Here is a 25,000-nt window from a genome sequence, read left to right as displayed (position 1 = left end):
TTTGCAGGAGCAATACAATTCAACATTGAGACACAGAAGATGGCCAAAAGCTTGCTCAAAGAGATGGATTTTAAGGAGCATCTTGAAGATGGCGGAGAGAGGTGGAGAGGATTAGGGAGGGAATTCCAGAGCTTGGGGCTCAGGCAGCTGAAAGCACGGCCGTCAATGGTGGAGTGATTAAAACTGAGGATGCTCAGGCGATCGGGATTGGAGGAGCAGAGGTCCTGGAAGTTTGTAGGGCTGGAGGGGATCACAAAGATAGGAAGTCCCTGATCCTCACATGGAGGACAAGCAAGAAAGAATAAATGAGCTTTAAGTTTCTAGCCAGTCAAACATTCTCCTTTACCACAGTGAGAAAGTTTAAATAAACTCACTCGTCATATCGAGCCAGACGTGGACGGAACCCCCATCAACTATGGTTTCATCGATTATCCTCTCATATATCCTGAAAGGAAACCAGAGACACACGTTACCACAGAACTAACGGTTGAGGACTCTGGGTCTGTACTCATTGGAATTTAGAAGGATGAGGGGGGACCTTGTTGAAACTTACAGGATACTGCGAGGCCTGGATAGAGTGGACGTTGGGAGGATGTTTCCACCAGTAGGAAAAACTAGAACCAGAGGGCACAACCTCAGGCTAAAGGGACGATCCTTCAAAACAGAGATGAGGAGGAATTTCTTCTGCTAGAGAGTGGTGAATCTGTGGAACTCTTTGCCGCAGAAGGCTGTGGAGGCCGGGTCATTGAGTATCTTTAAGACAGAGATAGATAGGTTCTTGATTAATAAGGGGATCAGGAGTTATGGGGAAAAGGCAGGAGAATGGGGATGAGAAAAGAATCAGCCATGATAGAATGGCGGAGCAGACTCGATGGGCCGAGTGGTCTAATTCTGCTCCTGTGTCTTATGGTCTTATAGAAAGGCCAAGACAGAAGCGGTGAGTAGTCCCTTTGGTCAGAAGGCCACTCATTAGGAACGGTAGCACGGTGGTTATGATACTGGGCTAATAATTCTGGGACCAGGACATAATAATCTTCAGATATATATTCAAATCCCACCACAGCGATTGGGTAATTTAAATTTGGCTAATTAATACATCTGGCATGGTTACAGTCCCTGTAAAGACCAATAACTTTAAGAAATATAACCTGGAATTTTCCGACCTCGCCCATGGCTGGGATTCTCCAGTCCCGCTGCAGTGAATCGATTTGGTTGAGCGCCAAATTCTTTGTTCTCACTGGTGACGGGAGTGGGGTGAGTGAGAGCGGAGAATTCCGGCCATATTTAAACAGCAAAGACTAATTAAAATGATCACCTAAGAATTCAAGTTTTCTGGTGTGAATATCTCTTATTTTCTTCCTAGTAAGACAACTTAAACCCTTCTTTAACAAGCAAGTCACTGAAGATTGTTGTCGGGCAGAATTTAGAACAGGTTTGTTACACAGGAATCTAATCCCAGCCGGTGCAGAACCAGCAATCTGCAAGTTTCCATACCGCAAGAATATGTCCCAGGAATGCACAGCCTCAATTTTCCCTGGGATACATGGTGAATATTGCGCGGTGAATATCGCGCGGTGAATATCGCGCGGTGAATATCACGCGGTGAATATCGCGCGGTGAATATCGCGCGGTGAATATCGCGCGGTGAATATCGCGCGGTGAATATCGCGCGGTGAACATTGCGCAGTGAATATTGCGCGGTGAATATCGCGCGGTGAATATCGCGCGGTGAATATTGCGCGGTGAATATTGCGTGGTGAATATTGCGTGTGTCCACCCCGACTGGAACCAGGATCTCTGGAAATCATGACGCCATCATTCCTCCATTTTACCCTAAATTAAAGAGACAGTCCCAAAGTAGAACAATCTAGCAAACTTCACATTTGTAACAAAATATAAATCTAGTATCAATACTGGGACCATAAAACAACCAGATTCGATAAAAACCCATCTGGGTCAGTAATGTCCTTTAGGGAAGGAAATCTGCTGTCCTTACCCCGTCTGGCCTACATGTGACTCCAGAGCCACAGCAATGTGGTTGACTCTTGACTGCCCCCTGGAATGGTCTCATAAGTTACTCAGGTGTATTCAGGAAGACGCATCACCAATAACCTCTCAAGGGGCAATTAGGGATGGGCAATAAATCCTGGCCTTGCCAGTGACGCTGTCATCCCATGAACGAATAAAAGGAGCCTTACAGTTAACTTTCTCAAAATAAACCAACCTTCACAAATTGCAATTTACCTTAAACGAAAATCTTGTGTGAAGTTTGCTCCAAAGCCGATAATACCCCAGTATTTACCGTCCTTTACACCCTTCATGGCATCAGACTGGTTTAGGGGAATCTGTAAGATACAAGAGGCAAACAGTAATGCACCGGAAAACATGAACTTCATGGTGATCTTTAGGAGATCCAATATGTTGATGTGAAAGTAGCAGGAAAACTCCATTTTGAAATCAAGTCCAATTGTTGAATGTGTGACAAGTTTACTCCAAGAAATTAAATTGCTTTCTACAGATGATCATCAAAGTGAAAGTATTTCAGAAGCTCTGTACGTTTCACAAAGGTCCATCTGCTCCTCGCCAAGCAACAACCAACAGGGATGGAGATCAGAAAATCAGACATTGGATTTCCAACGATCTTGATTCCAGTAGGGGTGGACACACTCACCACGCCACACTCACCACGCCACACTCACCACGCCACACTCACCACGCCACACTCACCACGCCACACTCACCACGCCACACTCACCACGCCACACTCACCACGCCACACTCACCACGCCACACTCACCACGCCACACTCACCACGCCACACTCACCACGCCACACTCACCACGCCACACTCACCACGCCACACTCACCACGCCACACTCACCACGCCACACTCACCACGCCACACTCACCACGCCACACTCACCACGCCACACTCACCACGCCACACTCACCACGCCACACTCACCACGCCACACTCACCACTCCACACTCACCACGCCACACTCACCACGCCACACTCACCACGCCACACTCACCACGCCACACTCACCACGCCACACTCACCACGCCACACTCACCACTCCACACTCACCACGCCACACTCACCACTCCACACTCACCACGCCACACTCACCACGCCACACTCACCACGCCACACTCACCACGCCACACTCACCACGCCACACTCACCACACCACACTCACCACGCCACACTCACCACGCCACACTCACCACACCACACTCACACTCACCACGCCACACTCACCACGCCACACTCACCACGCCACACTCACCAGACTCACCACGCCACACTCACCACACCACACTCACCACACCACACTCACCACATAATATTCACTGCTCAATATTCACTGTGTATCCCTGGGAAAACTGAGCCTGTGCATTCCTGGGAAATGTTCTTGCGATTTGGAAACTTGCAGATTACTGGTTCTGCACCGGCTGGGATTAGATTCCTGTCACTGTGCCCAATCTCCGGATTCCAGCTGATCTTTTCAGAATGAGATGAGGAATTCCTTCGCTCAGAGCTTTGTGAATGTTTTCCCCAGGGAGCTGTGGCGACTCAGACATTGAGTGTACCCGAGACAGAGGTCGATAGAGTTTTGGGAATGAAGGAATATGTGGAGTGGGCAACAATGTGGGGTTGAGATAGAAAATCAGTCAGAATTGTATAGAATTGGGGAGCAGGCTAGAGGTACAGAATGGCCTCCCTCTATCCTATTCTTTTTGTGTCTTATGTTCTAATCAACCACTTACCCAAAGAGGATCCAATTCTTGTGAAGGGTTTACTGAATTACTGGGCTCCTATTCTCTTTTCAAACACCTAATATTTCTGATGCTCTCCTCATAACAACATAAGAAACAGGAGCAGAAGTAGGCCACTCGGCCCATCAAGCCTGCTCTGCCATCCAATACCATCATGGCTGATCTACTGTCTCACCTCCACTGTCCCACTCACCTCCACTGTCCCACTCACCTCCATTCCCCGCCATTCCCTGAAAGACCAAATCTCTGCTTATCTCAGCTTTAAATATATTCAACGATGGAATAGCACTACCTTCCTGGGGAGAACATTCTAAAGATTCACAACACTTTGTGTGAAGTAACTTCTTCCCCTCTCAGTTTGAACCGATCAGCCCCTGATCCTGATACTGTGTGACCGTGTTTTAGATTCCCTGACCAATGGTAACAATCTCTCCGTGTCCACTTGATCAAACCCCCTCACCATCTCATATGTTTCAAAAGATCTTCTCTCATTCTTCTAAACTCCAGAGAATAGAGACAGAATTACTCAGCCTCTCATCAAAGAACAACCCCCGTGTCCCAGGGACCAGTCTCATGACATCCACATCACTCACTTTCCAAGTGTTAAACTCCAGCGCCCGCCCCTGATTATTATCTCTGTGAAATGAAGTGGGTTCAATCTCTCAATCACCTGCTTTACTGTCAGTTGCAAAGAGCTTGTAAGCAGCTACATTTATTAATTATTCAGCAAGCTCATTAAAGGTTCAATCCTGTCCTCATGCCCGAGGTTGGCCATTATAGTTCACTTAACTAAAGGCGTGTGCATGCACACACATGTGCACGCACACGCGCACACACATACGTGCACACACACACACGTGCATGCACACATGAACACATGCACACACATACACACACATGTGCGCGCACACACACGTGCATGCACACACACATGAATGCGCGCGCACACACACACGTGCACACACAAGTGCAGGTGTGTGCATGCAGGCACGTGCTCACACATGCACACATACACACAGATGCATACATACAAGCGCAGTCACACACATTTACACACGCATGCATCAGACATGTACACAGACATATACACATGCACACACACTGATACATAGACAGACATGTACACACACATGCACACAGACACACACGTGCATGCACACAGACATGTACACACATGTGCATGTATGCATGCACACTTACAAACACAGACACATGCATGTGCACACACACATGCACACAGTCTGGGATTCTCCAGTCCCGCTGAGTGAATGCAGTTTTGACAGCACCAAATTTTCCATTCTCACTGGCAGCGGTGGAGGGGTGTAGGACATCAGAGAATTCAGGCCACACACATGTACACATGTGCACATGTACACGCACATAAAACGGGTTTACCCAGAGGGTGGTGAGAATATGGAGCTCACTCCCGCAGCGAGTGGTTGCGGTGAGGAGAATTGGCGCTGCTTAAACTGGAGAAACACGTGAGGAAAAGAGAAATGGAAGCAGCTGCTGATAGGCTGAGGTGCAGAGGGGGAGGGAAGGGGCTGAAAGGGAACATTAACAGCAGCAGAGGCACTGAATGATCTGTCTCTGTCGTGTAGCTTCACTGTGACATGGAAGTGACCTGGGTAATTGTGCTGTTGTCAAAATGCGACAGAAAAATCTGGCTCAAGGCGGGTTGTCCTGTGTCATTGTTCACCACGGCAACCGGCAGATTCTCCAGAGTTCCCCCAATGCATAGACAGATGAGTGAGATCTGAATCACTGGGAGTAAGAACTCAAAACCTAGAAACCTGTGGGGCACAGAAGAAAATATTCAGCAAAAAACAAACTGTAGCCTTACCTTGCAAATATTTCACAATTCTGAATATGGGGCGTTTGGACACAGTGATTGGTTAGTGTATTGAAAACACTCTGAAGATTTCTATAATGTTAGACAGAATATGTAACAAATCCAGATATTCATTCTGCACAAAATAACACCTTAAATATAGTCGTAATGGTTTATTCCTCTCTTCGCCTCATTATGTGAAACTCATTAAATGAACGTCAGGATTCACAATAACATCTTTCTGCTGACATTTTAAATGTAGACAGATAGTTGAATTGGCCATGCTAAATTCTCCCTCAGTGTACCTGAACAGGTGCCGGAGAGTGGCAACTAGGGGATTTTCACAGTAACTTCATTGCAGTGTTACTGTAAGCCTACACGTGACACTAATAAATAAATAAACTTCGTAAGTAGTCTCACAACACCAGGTTAAAGTCCAACAGGTTTATTTGGAATCACGAGCTTTCGGAGCGCTGCCCCTTCATCAGGTGAGTGCAGGATTTGTTTCACAAACAGGGCATATACAGACACAAACTCAATTACAAGAAAATGGTTAGAATTCAAGTCTTTAGAGGGATTCAAGTCTTAAAGGTACAGACAATGTGAGTGGAGAGAGCGTTAAGCACAGGTTAAAGAGATGTGTATTGTCTCCAGACAGGACAGTTAGTGAGATTTTGCAAGCCCAGGCAAGTCGTGGGGGTTACAGATAGTGTGACATGAACCCAAGATCCCAGTTGAGGCCGTCCTCATGTGTGCGGAACTTGGCTATCAAAACAAATCCTGCACTCACCTGATGAAGGAGCAGCGCTCCGAAAGCTCGTGCTACCAAATAAACCTATTGGACTTCAACCTGGTGCTGTGAGACTACTTACTGTGCCCACCCCAGTCCGACACCGGCAACTCCACATCGTAAATAAACTTTAACTTTAAAGATATTACACAATCTTGAATTGGTTCTAACATCATTAATTAGTTGCATCATTAATTAGTTGCATCATTAATTAGTTACATCATTAATTGCTGAACAGACAAATGATTTTGTCCACCTAAGGGCTGCTTGAAAAATAATTGCAGAACCTACCCGGGCATCCTCCTGATTCTGGTGAATGATTTAATCATCAAAGCTACAATATTCCTCCATTTAGGGACCATGCTTCTAACCCACAGATTCCAGTCCACTAGAAATAAACAGACATAAAGGAATCAGACCCCAAGCCTCACACACATCTTTTATAAATGATTTGGAAATCAGAGATTACATCTGGGACTGATGCTACAATAATAATGATATTTCTGCTCCAGACTCGGGGCAGGGATGACAGTGAGTAACACCCAGAGTGCCGAGACAAGAGGCCTTTCTGATTTTAGTCTCACAAAGGGCCTTTTGCACGGGGCCTGACAGTAACAAAATGTAACACACTGACTCAAATGTTTCATCTCCATTCCTGCTCAGACTGACCTCAGCATTGACAGAGGTTCGGACTTTCTATGGATTTGTTTTACAAAAGAACAAAGAACAAAGAACAATACAGCACAGGAACAGGCCCTTCGGCCCTCCAAGCCCGTGCCGCTCCCTGGTCCAAACTAGACCATTCTTTTGTATCCCTCCATTCCCACTCCGTTCATGTGGCTATCTAGATAAGTCTTAAACGTTCCCAGTGTGTCCGCCTCCACCACCTTGCCCGGCAGCGCATTCCAGGCCCCCACCACCCTCTGTGTAAAATACGTCCTTCTGATATCCGTGTTAAACCTCCCCCCCCTCACCTTGAACCTATGACCCCTCGTGAACGTCACCACCGACCTGGGAAAAAGCTTCCCACCGTTCACCCTTTCATAATTTTATGCACCTCTATTAGGTCACCCCTCATCCTCCGTCTTTCCAGTGAGAACAACCCCAGTTTACCCAATCTCTCCTCATAACTAAGCCCCTCCATACCAGGCAACATCCTGGTAAACCTCCTTTGTACTCTCTCCAAAGCCTCCACGTCCTTCTGGTAGTGTGGCGACCAGAACTGGACGCAGTATTCCAAATGCGGCCGAACCAACGTTCTATACAACTACAACATCAGACCCCAACTTTTATACTCTATGCCCCGTCCTATAAAGGCAAGCATGCCATATGCCTTATTCACTACCTTCTCCACCTGTGACGTCACCTTCAAGGATCTGTGGACTTGCACACCCAGGTCCCTCTGCGTATCTACACCCTTTATGGTTCTGCCATTTATCGTATAGCTCCCCCCACGTTAGTTCCACCAAAATGTATCACTTCGCATTTATCAGGATTGAACTCCATCTGCCATTTCTTTGCCCAAATTTCCAGTCTATCTATCTTTTATCAGCTCTGGAATAGGGAGTGTGAATAAAGCTGGATTCCGCGTTCCAGTTGCTACACAGTAAGGTCATCTGTGGAGTCCGGGGCGGGGGGAGTGTGATAGGATTGGAACCAGAAGAGAAAATGCTGGAAAATCTCAGCAGGCCTGGCAGCATCTGTAAGGAGAGAAAAGAGCTGACATTTCGATGACAAAGTGTTTCTCCAGTTTAAGCAGCTTTGACAAAGGGTCATTTGGACTGGAAACGTCAGCTCTTTCCTCTGCTTACAGATGCTGCCAGACCTGCTGAGATTTTCCAGCATTTTCTCTTTTGGTTTCAGATTCCAGCATCCGCAGTAATTTGCTTTTATCCAGTGTTCGGATGGGACTCTGTTCACTCGCTGAGATGAAGCTATGCAGCAAATAGATGCATGTCTTTAAGAATGTGCAGGGCTAGTGTTTGTGCTGTAACTCGGAGCAGGTTATTGCAATCAGATTGTTTAAACCCCTCTGAATTGGTTGCTTGGTTTTCACATTCAGGGGCCTGATTTTTCCCATCTTTCCCTCAATTTGGAAAATCCCATTCAATTCAAACACTGAATTTCTCAACCAATCTTTCAAAACAGTTCAGGATTGAAATAAAGGAAGATGTTTATTCCCTGTCCCTGTCAAATAATAATTAGTGAAAGATTTTAGAACATAGAACATAGAAAAGCTACAGCACAAACAGGCCCTTCGGCCCACAAGTTGCACCGAACATGTCCCTACCTACTCGGCTTACCTATAACCCTCTATCTTACTAACTTCCATGAACTTATCCAAAAGTCTTTCAAAAGACCCTATCGAATCCGCCTCTACCACCACTACCGGCAGCCGATTCCACGCACCCACCACCCTCTGAGTGAAAAACTTACCCCTAACATCTCCTCTGTACCGACTCCCCAGCACCCTAAACCTGTGACCTCTTGTGGCAACCATTTCAGCCCTGGGTAAAAGCCTCTGAGAATCCATTCTATCAATACCTCTCAACATCTTATACACCTCTGTCAGGTCACCTCTCTTCCTTCGCCTCTCCAAGGAGAAAAGACCGAGCTCTCTCACCCTATCCTCATAAGGCATGCCACCGAATCCAGGCAACATCCTTGTAAATCTCCTCTGCACCCTTTCTATGGCTTCCACATCCTTTTTGTAATGAGGCGACCAGAACTGGGCACAGTACTCCAGGTGGGGTCTGACCAGGGTCCTATACAGCTGCAGCATTATCTCCCGATTTCTAAACTCAATTCCTCTATTGATGAAGGCCAGTATTCCATACGCCTTCTTAACCACAGCCTCCACCTGCGACGCTGCTTTGAGTGTCCTATGAACACCGACTCCAAGATCCTTCTGATCTTCCACACTGCCAAGCGTCTTACCCTTAATATTATATTCCTTCATCCTATTCAATCTGCCAAAATGAACCACCACACACTTATCTGGGTTGAAGTCCATCTGCCACTTCTCCGCCCAGTCTTGCATCTTATCTATGTCTCGTTGTAACTGCTGACATCCCTCTACACTATCCACAACACCTCCAACCTTTGTGTCATCAGCAAACTTGCCAACCCATCCTTCCACTTCCTCATCCAGGTCATTTATAAAAATCACAAAGAGCAAGGGTCCCAGAACAGATCCCTGGGGCACTCCACTGGTGACCAACCTCCAGGCTGAAAAAGACCCATCTACAACCACCCTTTGCCTTCTGTGGGCAAGCCAGTTCTGAATCCACAAAGCAATGTCCCCTTGTATCCCATGCCCCTTCACTTTCTCAATAAGCCTTACATGGGGCACCTTATCAAACGCCTTGCTGAAATCCATGTAAACTACATCTACCGCTCTTCCCTCATCTATATGTCTAGTTACATCTTCAAAAAATTCAATTAGGCTCGTAAGGCATGATCTGCCTTGGACAAAGCCGTGCTGGCTATTTCTGATCATACTATTCCTCTCCAGATGTTCATAAATCCTGCCTCTCAGGATCTTCTCTATCAACTTACCAACCACTGAGGTTAGACTCACCGGTCTATAATTTCCAGGGCTATCTCTTCTCCCTTTCTTCAATAACGGAACCACATCCGCAATCCTCCAATCCTCCGGAACCTCTCCCGTCTCCATTGATGACGCAAAGTTCATCGCCAGAGGCTCAGCAATCTCTTCCCTCGCCTCCCACAGTAACCTGGGGTACATCCCATCTGGTCCCGACGATTTATCTAACTTGATGCTTTTCAAAAGCTCCAACACATCCTCTTTCCTAATGTCCACATGCTCAATCTTCTCAGTCCACTGCAAGTCTGCGCTGCAACTACCAAGATCCTTTTCCACTGTGAATACTGAAGCAAACTATTCATTGAGTACCTCTGCCATTTCTACCGGTTCTATACAGACTTTCCCACCGTCACATTTTGGGCGAGATTTTCCCAAAAAATGACAAGTGGCATTTTGGGTGAGACAGCTGGTCTGTGCCAGGCTGTCCGCTGTGAATCTGATCACAAGCTCCCCGCACTCAGTGCACTGAATGAACCCCCACATGAAACACGCGGGTATGGAATCCGCAGATGTGTGAGTCGCCCGAACCGGCTCACAGCCGTGCGCTGTTAACAGGGGAGAGTTGTATTTAAACACTCCCTCTGCACTCACAGCCAGGGGGATGCCACGGCAGAGAGCAACGCCACACTTCACAGAGGCAGATCTCAGACAGCTGCTGGACGCAGTGAGGGAGAGGCGGGCCAGCCTGTGCCCCCGGGTGGATAGACGACCTAGGCTCAGGGAGGCGAATGCAGCCTGGGATGTGGTCGGTGCCAGTGCCCTGACACTGAGGACTGGTGCCCAGTGCCCCAAGAAAATGAATGACCCCAATCTCAAGCTGCGAGGGTGAGTGACCGTCTGTCACATCCTGGCATCAATCCTGTCCGTCCCACTGGGGATACCCACAGCAATCATTCCCTGACACCCCGCAGCCTTTCCCAGTACCTGACCCCACCTTCTCAGTGCCCTCCTCAAATCCCTCGGGTACTCCTCATCACAACCCCATCCTGCCCAGGCACCGTGCTGACATTTGCCACCTGACCCCCAGCCAGATACTGAACCATTGGGGAAAGTTCTCCCAAGAGCTCTCTGCTGGAGGTGCAGAGGCAGAGCCAGGAGCTGCAGGAAGGAGCGCAGCGACATTCCGGGAACTGCGAGGCCGCTGGGAAGAGTCCCACAGCCCCCAAGTGCAGGAGACAGTGCCGGAATTGTGTGGCATCCAGGCCAACACTGCAAGGGTGGCGTCCACAATGGAAAGCGTGGGGTTGGAATTTGTAGCCATGGCTGGCAGGGTGCAAGGCGTGGCCAGGTCTCTGAGCGCCATGGCTGAGGGCCTCAGGAACGTGCTGCAGACACAGGGCCACGGCTGCAGCTTTGAGAGGAGGCCCAGTCACAGAGGGCAATTGCAGAGGGGATCCAGAGCTTGGTCCAGACTCACAGAGCCATTGCCGAGGATTCTCACACCGTGTTGGCCCTGCAGGCTGGCAGCTCCAGGTGGGGCAGGCGTTTTTGGAGCTCACTCCAGCTGCCGCTCCGTCCTATGCAGCATCCCAGGGCCCACCAGTGCGAGACTGCGGATAGCTGGGAACCTGTCTCGGGGGCAGGGAATTCATATGGTGTTCGTGGAAGTGGAAATGACTAGGGTTGGGAAGCATTTTCCGATCGGGGCCATTGTGATCTCCTGGACTCGTTTCGATCGCCTCAGGGGGTCGGAGAGGAATTTCCCAGATTTTTTTTTCCCCATATTGGCCCTGGGGTTTTTCACTCTGGGTTTTCGCCTCTCCCTGGAGATCACATGGTCTGGAATGGGGGGGTGGGGGTGAGTTAATAGGTTGTGATGAACAAAGCATCGTAGCTGTGAGGGACAGCTCGGTGGATAGGATATTGGTATGTAGATAGGCTGGAAAATTGGGCGGGGATCCTGGATTCAGGATTCAATCCTGGACCGGGGAGCGGCGCGGGCTTGGAGGGCCGAAGGGCCTGTTCCTGTGCTGTATTGTTCTTTGTTCTTTGTTCACCAGCACCCTGAGGGAGGGGCCATCCTGGGGCCTTCCACCCAGCGGACTCCAGCAGCCTCCCATCCTCTCAAATCTCCCCTCCCTGGTGCCTCTCCAGGGCAGCGGGCTGGACAGGCCTGTGCCAGGGGCTGGATCCCAGTAGGAGCCTCATGGCTGGGGGAGCGGGGGGTGGGGGGTGGGGAGTGGGGGGGGGTGGGGGGGGTGGATGTGAGGGATTCATTTTGATGTGGTGGTGGCCGTGTGTGGATGGTGGGGTTCAGGATGCCGGTGATGGCCATTGGGGGGAGAGGGGGTGGAAGGTGCTGCTTCAGACAGTCGGAAAGAGTGCTGACTGGGGAGGGGCCCGTGAGACCTCCGCGGTGAGCTCGAGGGGATGTTTACTCAGGTTCCGATTGGGGAATCCTTTGAAGATGGTGCCCGATCTTTGAGTGGGTGGGTTTCGCCGATGTACTGAGGCCCCTCCTCCCCCCGTATGACGATGTGAAATACACCAGCTGGATTATTTTTGGCAGAGTGTCGTAAGTTCCAGAATGAAAACCGACTGGAGAGAGAGACGGAGAGAGAGAGACGGAGTGAGAGAGACGGAGAGAGACAGTGAGAGAGAGAGAGAGAGAGAGAGAGAGACGGAGAGAGAGAGAGACAGAGAGAGAGAGAGAGAGACAGAGAGAGAGACGGAGAGAGAGACAGAGAGAGAGAGAGGGAGAGAGAGACGGAGAGAGAGAGAGACAGAGAAAGAGAGGCAGAGAGAGAGAGAGAGACAGAGAGAGAGAGAGACAGAGAGAGACAGATGGAGAGAGAGAGAGTGATGGAGAGAGAGAGAGAGACAGTGAGAGAGAAAGAGAGAGAGAGAGAGAGAGAAAGAGAGAGAGAAAGAGAGAAAGAGAGAGACGAAGAGAGACCGTGTGAGAGAAAGAGACAGAGGGAGACAGTGAGGGAAAGACAGAGACAGAGAGCGAGAGAGAGACAGAGGGAGACAGTGAGAGAGAAAGAGAAAGAGAGAGAGAGAGAGAGATGGAGAGAGAGAGAGACAGAGGGAGAGAGATGCAGAGATAGAGAGACAGAGGGAGAGAGAGAGAGACAGAGAGAGAGAGGGAAAGGAAAGACAAAGAAAGAAAGGGAGTGTGAGAGGCAGACAGAGTGAGCAGTGGCACAATGACACAGTGATTAGCACTGCTGCCTCACAGCACCAGGGACCCGGGTTCAATTCCCGGCTTGGGTCACTGTCTGTGTGGAGTCTGCACGTTCTCCCCGTGTCTGTGTGGGTTTCCTCCGGGTGCTCCAGTTTCCTCCCACAGTCTGAAAGACGTGCTGGTTAGGGTGCATTGGTCGTGCTAAATTCTCCCTCAGTGTACCCGAACAGGAGCCGGAGTGTGGCGACTAGGGGATTTTCACAGTAACTTCATTGCAGTGTTAATGTAAGCCTACTGTGACAATAATAAATAAACTTTAAAAACCTCTGAATTCAGGTTTATTTTGAGCATCTTCCTGAATGATTATGGGAATTTCCTCGTCTTTCTCTCGGCCGTGCCTGTTCTTCCTCTCACGGACAGCAGGCCTGGGTGATGATTGGTCTGAAGTCTGACACAGTTTTAGAAAGACATTCTCCAAGGTCTGAAATAAATAACAGCAAAGAGAACATTGACCTGAGCGTTAACGAGCAGTTCACATCCGGGAAACCAATCGATGGGTCACAATGACTTACCGATACGTGGTGGCAACTTATTAACCCATCAGGTGGGCCTTCCGCCAGGAGACTTCCATCCCTCATCAATCCAACCTGAGTGACACCGCAATACGTTAGTCAAAGGTACAAATGCAGAATTTATTCAAGATATAAGGAAGGGGAAAGCTGGGGTGATAGAGAGCACCCCGGTGGATGTGCCCCTTCACAATAAGTACTCCTGTCTGGGTACTGCTGGGGGGGACAGCCCGCCTGGGGGAAGCAGCAGTGGCCATGTCTCTGGAGCAGAGTCCGGCCCTGTCACTCAGAGGGCTAAGGAAAGGAGGAGGAAGGCAGTGTTAATCGGGGACTCAACAGTAAGGGGGTCGCACAGGCGTTTTTGCAGAGGCAGACGGGAGTCTCGGATGGTGGTCTGCCTCCCTGGTGCCGGGATCCGGGATGCCTCTGATCGCGTCCCAGATATCCTGAGGTGGGAGGGAGAGGAGCCAGAGGTCGTGGTACATATTGGTACCGCTGACATAGGTAGGAAGAGGGAAGGGATCATGAAAGGAGAATATAGGGAGTTAGGTAGACAGTTTGGAAGGAGGAACGCAAAGGTAGTAATCTCAGGATTGCTGCCTGTGCCATGGGAAAGTGAGAGCAGGAATGGAGTGAGGTGGAGGATGAATGCATGGCTGAGGGACTGGAGCAGGGATTCGGGTTCCTGGATCATTGGGACCTCTTTAGGGGCAGGTGTGACCTGTACAAAAAAGACGGGTGGCACTTGAATCCCAGGGTGACCAATATCCTGGCAGGAAGGTTGGCTAAGGCTACTGGGGAGACTTTAAACTAGAAAGGTTGGGGGGAGGGAATCGTGATGAGGTGACTGGGAGTGAGGAGGTTAGCCCGCAAATAGAGAAGGATTGTAGACAGTGTAAGAGGGAGAATAGACGGGTGATGGAGAAGGGGAGAGCTCAGACCAAAGGTTTGAGATGTGTCTATTTTAACGCCAGGAGTGTAGTGAATAAAGTGGATGAGCTTAGAGTGCGGATCGATGCTTGGAAGTGTGATGTGGTGGCCATTACGGAGACTTGGGGACAGGGACAGGACTGGATACTTCAGGTGCCGGGTTTCAGATGTTTCAGAAAGGACAGAGAGGGAGGCAAAAGAGGGGGGGGGGGGGGGGGGGTGGCACTGCTGATCAGGGATAGTGTCACAGCTGTAGAGAAGGTGGAAGCCGTGGAGGGATTGTCTACGGCGTCTCTGTGGGTGGAAGTTCGGAGCGGGAAGGGGTCGATAACTTTGCTGGGTGTTTTCTACAGGCCGCCCAATAGTAACAGGGACGTTGAAGAGCAGATAGGGAAACAGATCCTGGAGAGATGTAGGAATAACAGGGTTGCCGTGATGGGAGACTTTAATTTCCCAAACATTGATTGGAATATCCCTAGGGTAAGGGGTTTGGATGGGGAGGAGTTAGGAAAGTGTTTATCTGGAGTAAGGGGAAATATGAAGCCATCAGGCAGGAGATTAGAGGCGTAAATTGGAAGGAGGTATTCTCGAGGAAAAGTACCGAAGTAAGGTGACAGATTTTCAAGGAATGTTTGTCTGGAGTTCTGCATGACAACGTTCCGATGAGGCAGGGAGGTTTTGGTAGGTTACGGGAACCATGGTGCATGAAAGCTGTGCTGAACCTAGTCAAAAAGAAAAGGAAAGCGTACAAAAGGTTCAGAGAGCGAGGTGATGATAGGGATCTAGATGAGTATACGGCTTGTAGGAAGGGACTTAAGAAAGAAATTAGGAGAGCCAAAAGGGGTCACGAGAAGGCCTTGGCAGGTAAGATTAAGGAGAACCCTAAGGCGTTCTATAAATATGTGAAGAGTAAAAGGATGAGATATGAAGGAATAGGACCTATAAAATGTGAAGGTGAGAAAGTCTGTACAGAACCAGAAGAAATAGCAGAGGTGCTTAATGAATATTTCACCTCCGTATTCACGGTGGACAAAGACCTGGATGGTTGTACTACAAGATTGAGGCGGACTGAAAAGATTGAGTATGTGGACATTAAGAAAGAGGATGTGTTGGAAATTTTGAATGGCATCAAGATAGATAAGTCGCCGGGACCGGATGGGATGTACCCCAGGTTACTGTGGGAGGCGAGGGAAGAGATTGCAGAGCCTCTGGCGATGATCTTTGCATTGTCGATGGAGACGGGAGAGGTTCCGGAGGATTGGAGGATTGCAGATGTGCTTCCTATATTCAAGAAAGGGAATAGGGATAGCCCAGGAAATTACCGACCGGTGAGTCTAACCTCAGTGGTTGGTAAGTTGATGGAGAAGATCCTGAGGGACAGGATTTATGAACATTTAGAGAAGTTTAGTATGCTCAAAAGTAGTCAGCACGGCTTTGTCAAAGGCAAATCGTGCCTTACGAGCCTGGTGGAGTTCTTTGGAAATGTGACTAAACACATTGACGAAGGAAAAGCGGTAGATGTGGTTTACATGGACTTCAGCAAGGCATTCAATAAGGTCCCCCACGCAAGACTTCTCGAGAAAGTGAGAGGGCATGGGATCCAAGGGGCTGTTGCCTTGTGGATTCAGAACTGGCTTACCTGCAGGAGGCAGAGAGTGGTTGTAGACGGGTCTTTTTCTGAATGGAGGTCGGTCACCAGTGGAGTGCCCCAGGGATCTGTTCTGGGACTCTTGCTGTTTGTCATTTTCATAAATAACCTGGATGAGGAAGTGGAGGGATGGGTTGGTAAGTTTGCCGACGACACGAAGGTTGTGGTGTCGTGGATAGGTTGGAGGGATGTCAGAAGCTGCAGTGTGACATAGATAGGATGCAAGACTGGGCGGAGAAGTGGCATATGGACTTCAACCCGGATAAATGTGTAGTGGTCCATTTTGGCAGGTCAAATGGGATGAAGGAGTATAATATCAAGGGTAAGACTCTTAGCAGTGTCGAGGATTAGAAGGACCTTGGGGTCCGGGTCCATAGGACTCTTAAATCGGCCTTGCAGGTGGAGGAGGTGGTTAAGAAGGTGTATGGTGGGCTGGCCTTCATCAATCAAGGGATTGAGTTTAGGAGTTGGGAGATAATGATGCAGCTTTATAAGACCCTCGTCAGACCCCACTTGGAGTACTGTGCTCAGTTCTGGTCGCCTCATTACAGGACGGATGTGGAAATGATTGAAAGGGTGCAGAGAAGATTTACAAGGATGTTGCCTGGATTGGTTGGCATGCCTTATGATGATAGGGTGAGGGAGCTCGGTCTTTTCTCCTTGGAGAGATGAAGGATGAGAGGTGACCTGATAGAGGTGTACAAAATGTTGAGAGTTATAGATCGGGTGGATTCTCGGAGGCTTTTTCCCAGCGCTGAAATGGTTGCTATGAGAGGACACAGGTTTAAGGTGCTGGGAGTAGGTACAGAGGAGATGTGAGGGGTAAGTTTTTCACTTAGAGGGTGGTGGGTGAGTGGAATCGGCTGCCATTTTGGCAGGTCAAATGGGATGAAGGAGTATAATATCAAGGGTAAGACTCTTAGCAGTGTCGAGGATCAGAAGGACCTTGGGGTCCGGGTCCATAGGAGGCAAACTCGATAGGGTCTTTTAAGAGACTTCTGGATGAGTACATGGGACTTAATAAGATTGAGGGTTATAGGTAAGCCTATATATAAGCCTAGGTAGGTAGGGACATGACCGGCGCAATGTGTGGGCCAAAGGGCCTGTTTGTGCTGTATTTTTTCTATGTTCTATGTTCTATATCTCGGGGCCAGAGGGCAGGAGTGGTACCTGAGGCAATCCACAGGAAGGTAGATCAAAGGAAAAGCTGTATCTATCATTCTGTGTTCACAGAGACCCAGAGGAGTATCATTGTTTGACAAAATACCACAGGAGGAGAGACCCTGAACCAGACGGATCAAAGGCAGGGAGGGAGGGGATTTCTTTTCATGGGATGGGAGTGTCGCTGGCTGGGCCAACATTTATTGTCCACAAGGGCATTTAAGAGCCAACCACATTGCTGTGGCTCTGGAGTCACATGTAGGCCAGACCGGGGTAAGGACGGCAGATTTCCTTCACTAAAGGGCATTAGTGAACCAGATGGGTTTTTACGACAATCAACAATGGTTTCATGGTCATCAGTAGATTCTTAATTCCAGATTTGATTGAGTTTTCTGTGAGCTGTGTTACGAAGCTGAATACTGAAAGGTGTTGGAGAATTTCTGCTTTTCCTCCTCAGGGAGGTTATCATAGAATCATAGAAACCCTACAGCACAGAAAGAGGCCATTCGGCCCATCGAGTCTGCACCGACCACAATCCCACCCAGGCCCTACCCCCATATCCCTACATAATTGCCCACTAATCCCTCTAACCTACACATCTCAGGACACTAAGGGGCAATTTTAGCATGGCCAATCAACCTAACCCGCACATCTTTGGACTGTGGGAGGAAACCGGAGCACCCGGAGGAAACCCACGCAGACACAGGGAGAATGTGCAAACTCCACACAGACAGTGACCCAAGCTGGGAATCGAACCCAGGTCCCTGGAGCTGTAAAGCAGCAGTGCTAACCACTGTGCTACCGTGCCACCCCCACGGTTGTCCTGGGAGTGGCCTGAATTTTTTGGACGGTGAGGTCTTGTTCTCCGCGATCTGCAGATGGGTGGGGGGATACATCACTGCGGATTGCGACTGTCCAGTAACCAATCACACTTCAATGGGCATTGATTGGTTGCAGACAGGATTCCTGCCCCTCGCTCCGGACCAATCCCTGCCTCAGAGAACTGCTGGCCAATCAGATTGGCTGGGAGCTCCCCACTTCCTGCAGTGAATGGAGGAGGAAATTCTACAAAACGTCGGAGACGAAGTCTGGGAACCGGAGCCCCAGGTAAATCCAAGGGATCCCATGGTGAGGAGAGTAGGATAGGCTGGGGAGAAGGGGAGAAGGGGGGTGACACTCGGGACTAATCGCAGTCTCGGCGGAAAATCTGGAGGACTGGAGGCCATTGGGCCTTTGGGGGGGGTCTGACTTCAGAATGGGACTTGTGATGGACTTACCCCCCCCCCCCCCCCCCCCCCGATCACTCCCTCGATTTGCAGCATGGTCCCTCACAACGCCAGGGACCCGGGTTCGATTCCCGGCTTGGGTCACTGTCTGTGTGGAGTTTGCACGTTCTCCCCGTGTCTGCGTGGGTTTTCTCCGGGTGCTCCGGTTTCCTCCCACAGTCTGAAAGACGTGCTGGTTAGGGTGCATTGGCCATGATAAATTCTCCCTCAGTGTACCCGAACAGGAGCCGGAGTGTGGCAGCGAGGGGATTTTCACAGTAACTTCATTGCAGTGTTAATGTCAGCCTACTTGTGACACCAATAAATAAACTTCCTGCCTGAGATGTAACTTTGTTGTTTATTGACCTTCCCACACGGAGGTTCAATCTTCCCACCAGCCGGAACGTTGAGGAAATGGTCGCTCTGGGGCCATTAATTAGCCATTTAAAGCCCTCTTGTCTGCGGCCCTGCCACGCCAGTGTAACATCACCGTGTAGTTGGAGTGGACAGGAACCCAGAGGGAACCCCATCCCTTAACATCACGCTCCCCTCCCCCATCTGCTCCCCTCCCCCATCTGCTCCCCTCCCCCATCCGCTCCCCTCCCCCATCCACTCCCCTCCCCATCCACTCCCCTCCCCCATCCGCCCCCCTCCCCCATCCGCCCCCCTCCCCCATCCGCTTCCCTCCCCCATCCGCTCCCCTCCCCCATCCGCTCCCCTCCCCCATCCGCTCCCCTCCCCCATCCACTCCCCACCCCCATCCGCTCCCCACCCCCATCCGCTCCCCTCCCCCATCCGCTCCCCTCCCCCATCCACTCCCCACCCATCTCAAAACCTGCCGGTGGGGGAAGGTGAACTTCTCCGTGGAATCTATCCCAGGGACACCTCAACTTACGGAAGGTTTTAGAACCAAATTTCATACAAAAGGCAAATATTTAAATGAATTCTGGGAATTCAATGTGATTGGAGAAGAAATTAGGAAAAGGGATATGAAAGAATAAGGAATTATTCGAGTGGTTTTGGGTCGGAGTGAGGGTGGGTGAAGAGTGAAACATTGGATTGGATTCTCCGACCTCGTCCGCGGCTGGGATTCTCCAGTCCCGCTGCAGTGAATGGAGTTTTGGCTGAGCGCCAAATTCTCCAATCTTGCTGGCAATGGCAGGGTGTGAACAGCTGGAGACTTCCGGCCATCGTCTGCTGGGAAATTGGCAATTTCACCGTTTCCAGAAACGTCTGCACAGGTGTCCCAGATCACATCCACTCACTCACACACCTCTCAGGATATGATTTGGAATAAGTTTACTGAGTTTCACTTTGTGGTCATTCTAATTGAATCAGACATTCACATAAAGGTCAGCACATTGTCAGACAGCAAGAAAGACGCATCCTACCATGTTTGCTTGACTTGCTTCTTCGATGTAATGTGTTGTTATGATCACTGATACCTTTCGATCTTTTACCACATCGATCAGATGTTGCCATATCCTCCAAATATAAAAGAGAAAAGTTAACAAATCCGCTGGATACATGTATTTATAATTTTTTAACCTTTCTAAATAGTTGATAAGGAACCACTGAACTGTTAGAAACAGCAGTTTCAGTTTGAAATTCCAGGATCCAATTTCAAAGTTAAAGTTTAAAGTTTATTTATTCATCACACGTAGGCTCACATTAACACTGCAATGAAGTTACTGTGAAAATCCCCTAGTCACCACATTCTGGTTCAGGGACACTGAGGGAGAATTTAGCATGGCCAATGCACCTAACCAGCACATCTTTGGAGTGTGGGAGGAAACCGGAGCACCGGAGGAAATTCACGCAGACACGGGGAGAACGTGCAAACTTCACACAGTGACCCAAATCAAACGGAAATCAAACCCGGGTCCCTGGTGCTGTGAGGTAGCAGTGCTTACCACTGTACCACCGTGCTGCCCTACATTAAGTCTGGTCAGTTCCTAACTGGAGAAATAGTGGTGTTTTCAAGGAGTTCCTCTTTCTAAATTCTGGCACCGAATCTTCCCCAGTATACTGCCAGGTTTCTGCAAACGCTGTATGCTAGCAGTGATTGTCCGGTTAACGGCAGCACGGTGGCACAATGGTTAGCACTGCTGCCTCAAAACGTCAGGGACCCGGGTTCAATTCTGGCCTTGGGTCACTGTCTGTGTGGAGTCTGCACGTTCTCCCTGTATCTGCATGGGTTTCTCCGGGTGCTCCTGTTTCCTCCCACACTCCAAAGACGTGCTGGTTAGTTTGATTGGCCATGCTAAATTGCCACTTAGTGTCAGGGGGGTTAGCAGGATAAATATGTAGGGTTACGGGAAAAGGGCCTGGGTGGGATTGTGTTCGGTGTAGACTCGATGGGTCGAATGGCCTCCTTCTGCACTGTAGGGATTCTATTCTATCAAACACACTGTGTGATGGGATCTGGGTCGCTGATCAATTGAATAATCTCAGCCTATGAAAGCAGTGAGATTTACTCAAGCTGTTTCGATGTCCAGAAATAGGGATGGGAAATTGAACCAGCCACTCACTAAAGATCACATTGGTTTCAGTGTATTCAATATCTACCCTTTATGGGCTGGCGCGCATCGCCATGGTGACCAGTGGCTACAACAGCTTGGCGACCATGTCAATGCCAAAAACCACAACCCACAACGTCACTGGGTAGCTTCCGGCGTGACAGAAACTCCCTCTCAAGGACTGGCTTCTTCAACCATCAAGGTTGGTGCACCCGTATGATGACCCTCTCCCCCACCTGAGATGGATTGTTTGCTGCATGTTTAGCATCTTCTGCAGATGGAAGGAAGTCGACAATTCTCTCTGTGAATGCTGAATGCACTGATGTGCATTTTAGAATCAGGGACGGGGACGGAAGGAGGCCAGTCGGCACATTGTGTCTGTTCTAGCTCTTTGTAAGAGCGATCCAATTCATCCCACTCCCCCTGCTCTGTCCCCATAGTCATGATGTGGAGATGCCGGCGTTGGACTGGGGTAAACACAGTAAGAAGTCTCACAACACCAGGTTAAAGCCACGTGGCTTTTGCCACCAAATAAACCCATTGGACTTTAACGTGGTGTTGTCAGACTTCTTACTGTCTCCATAGCCCAGCAAATTGCCCCTTTCCAGTGTTTCTCCAATTCCCCGTGGGAACTTATTACTGAATCTGAAGCAAGAACAGAAAATGCTGGAAAATCTCAGCAGGTCTGACAGCGTCTGTGGAGAGAGAATCGAGTTAATGTTTCCAGTTCGTTGGCTCTGTTCTCTCTCCACAGATGCTGTCAGATCGGCTGAGATTTTCCAGCATTTTCTGTTCTTGTTTCAGATTCCAGCATCTGCAGTATTTTGCCGTTATATTATTGAATTTGCTTCCACTGCCCTTGAATCAAAGCACAACTCACTGCTTAAAATAAATCCTCCTCGTCTTCCCTCTCGTTTTAGCTGAAATGTTCTATTTTATTCGACACAATATGTTTCTGTTTTATTCCTGTTTTAAGTGTAAGTGCTGTGTGGCAGTTCTCCAGATGCTGACTCACCTACCTCTATATCTGACTGGCTCTCACATGCAGCTTATCTATTTTAACAGTTACCCCCTTCTAAGTGACGATGTGTTTTATTTATTAGCTCCTTGTTCTGAGCTGTTGATCACAATCCAACACCTCCTCACAGTGGGACTCATGCTGAAGAGAAGAATTTTTTAAAATCACAAATAAAATCCGGTTGCACTGAACTGTTAAACCCAGAAATCAAAATGGAATTTCCACACAACAGTGAAGAAAGCTGAATCCCAATATCGATATTAAAAATACAAGAACAAAATGCTGCAGATAAGGGCAGCACGGTGGCAGAGTGGTTAGCACTGCTCCCTCACAGCCCCAGGAACCCGGGGCGGCACGGTGACACAGTGGTTAGCACTGCTCCCTCACAGCCCCAGGAACCCGGGGCGGCACGGTGGCACAGTGGTTAGCACTGCTCCCTCACAGCCCCAGGAACCCGGGGCGGCACGGTGGCACAGTGGTTAGCACTGCTGCCTCACAGCGCCAGGGACCCGGGGCAGCATGGTGGCACAGTGGTTAGTACTGCTGCCTCACAGCCCCAGGGACCCGGGGCGGCACGGTGGCACAGTGGGTTAGCGCTGCTGCCTCACAGTGCCAGGGACCTGGGGTGGCACGGTGGCACAGTGGGTTAGCGCTGCTGCCTCACAGCTCCAGGGACCTGGGGTGGCACGGTGGCACAGTGGGTTAGCGCTGCTGCCTCACAGCCCCAGAGACCTGGGGTGGCACGGTGGCACAGTGGGTTAGCGCTGCTGCCTCACAGCCCCAGGGACCCGGGGCAGCACGGTGGCACAGTGGGTTAGCGCTGCTGCCTCACAGCCCCAGGGACCCGGGGCAGCACGGTGGCACAGTGGTTAGCACTGCTGCCTCACAGTGCCAGGGACCCGGGGCAGCATGGTGGCACAGTGGTTAGCACTGCTGCCTCACAGCGCCAGTGACCCAGGTTCAACTCTGGCCTTGGGTCACTGTCTGCGTGGAGTCTGCATGTTCTCCCGTGTCTGCGTGGGTTTCCTCCCACAGTCTGAAAGACATGCAGGTTGGTGGATTGGCCATGCTAAATTGTCCCTTAGTGCCCAAAGATGTGCAGGCCAGGGGGATTAGCGGGGTATATACATGGGGTTATGAGGATAGGGTCTGGGTAAGATGAGTCGATGGGCCGAATGGCCTGCTTCTGCACTGTAGGGATTCAATTCTATTCTATACCATCTGTCAGAGGGATGACACTTTGCTCCTTTATGTATCATTGGTTAATTATCAAGAGCACACAAGCAGTTCCAACACTACTGAGCCAATGGGAGGTGGTTTTAGATGGGTGCCCAGAATGGACTGGATACAACAACTGATAAATAAATACGTTAACTTCCTAAAGACTCCAAACAAAGGCAGGGTAAGAGGGCAGAGCGAAGATATAATTTGCTGCAAGCGGTTTAAATTTCTCCAAAAATTTCTATAAGAAAAATTATTCAATTGGAGGAACCTCCCTTTTGGTTTATTAGTAAAAGTTCCAGGAATGGGCTGGATAACGTGTCTCAGTGTTAATACCTGGCTCGTAATACGGGATCCACTCCCACAGTTGGTTCGTCCAATAGGAGGAGCTGTGGTTCCTGGAGTAGAGCGGCTCCCAGAGAGATTCGCCGTTTCTGGCCTCCACTAAAAACAATCGGAAAGCCACCGATTAACCAAACACTTCATTATTGATCATATAGCGAGTATCTGACTCTCCCAGTAAATGGATTCTTACAACATTGCCAGTAATTAACTACATGTTCAATAGAACTTCCCAACCTTGCGAACAAACCTGGTTCCATGGAGCTGTAAACAGATCTCCCGCCATTGGCAGGAATTCAGATTAGGGAGGAGTTTGGAGTTAATTTTAATATCCAATCTTCTATACGAATTTCACACAATACCTGAGAAAGCTGACAGCAACTCTGCTATCGTCACGGTTAGATTTGTGGAATTTATTTATGGGTCAGAAGATCGATGATAGTTGGGATGTAAATTTGCATGTTTTGAAATTTGGTGATCAGCCGGGAAACATCTGTTTGAGAAAGAGTGATCATATTATCATTGAGACATTCTCCGTCTTATCCACTCAGGAGACTGCTGCTGAACACATTTCCTGCTCCCAGTTATTTAGCAATCCGACACTCCGACACTCCGACTGCTGCTCTGAGTGACCCCGCTGGAGTTTATACAGATTAAACTTTCCTCCATTCCAAGTTCCATGTTAAAGGAAGTCTGAGTAGAAGAGAACAGGTGCACACCTACTCTTCCTATCCCCCCATCCCCCCACCCGACCCACTCACCGACCCCCCCCATCCCGACCCACTCACCGCCCCCCCCCATCCCGACCCACTCACCGACCCCCCATCCTGACCCACTCACCGACCCCCCCATCCCGACCCACTCACCGACCCCCCATCCCCCCATCCCGACCCACTCACCGACCCCCCCATCCCCCCATCCCTACCCACTCACCGACTTCCCCATTCCCACACTCCCCTACCCTTCCCACTCCACCCTATCCCTACCCACTCTCCCACCTCCCCATTCCCACACTCCACCTCCCTACCCTCTCCACCACCTTCCTTTCCTTCTCCCAGCCATCTCCCCTCACCAACCTCCCATCACCCTCCCTTCCTCCCTCTCTCTCCCCAGGTTCTCCCCTCCTTCACTATCCTCCCCTCCTCTCCCCCGCCCCTCACCCAATTCCCCCTCCTATCCCTCTCCCCTC

General features: G+C 49.6%; 1 protein-coding gene across 1 annotated transcript in view; it reads right to left on the bottom strand.

Annotated features, from left to right (window-relative positions):
• Positions 1 to 24,009, bottom strand: part of abch1 (ATP-binding cassette, sub-family H, member 1) — a 52,780-nt gene extending 28,771 nt beyond the window's left edge. Inside the window, exons 1-9 of the mRNA XM_078230505.1 lie at positions 24,005 to 24,009; positions 23,806 to 23,913; positions 20,103 to 20,196; positions 13,711 to 13,785; positions 13,463 to 13,619; positions 6,696 to 6,792; positions 5,408 to 5,576; positions 2,245 to 2,345; positions 375 to 445 (exon numbers count right to left, since the gene is read on the bottom strand). Coding sequence (XP_078086631.1) covers positions 375 to 445; positions 2,245 to 2,345; positions 5,408 to 5,576; positions 6,696 to 6,792; positions 13,463 to 13,619; positions 13,711 to 13,785; positions 20,103 to 20,196; positions 23,806 to 23,913; positions 24,005 to 24,009 — 877 coding nt within the window. The remainder of the gene's footprint in view (positions 1 to 374; positions 446 to 2,244; positions 2,346 to 5,407; positions 5,577 to 6,695; positions 6,793 to 13,462; positions 13,620 to 13,710; positions 13,786 to 20,102; positions 20,197 to 23,805; positions 23,914 to 24,004) is intronic.
• Between the last annotated feature and the right edge of the window lie 991 nt (positions 24,010 to 25,000).

The sequence above is a fragment of the Mustelus asterias genome, chromosome 15 (assembly GCF_964213995.1).
Source record: "Mustelus asterias chromosome 15, sMusAst1.hap1.1, whole genome shotgun sequence".
Lineage (NCBI taxonomy): Eukaryota > Metazoa > Chordata > Chondrichthyes > Carcharhiniformes > Triakidae > Mustelus > Mustelus asterias.
The sequence above is the reverse complement of the archived record's forward strand: the minus strand, read 5'-3'. Positions and strand labels throughout refer to the sequence as shown.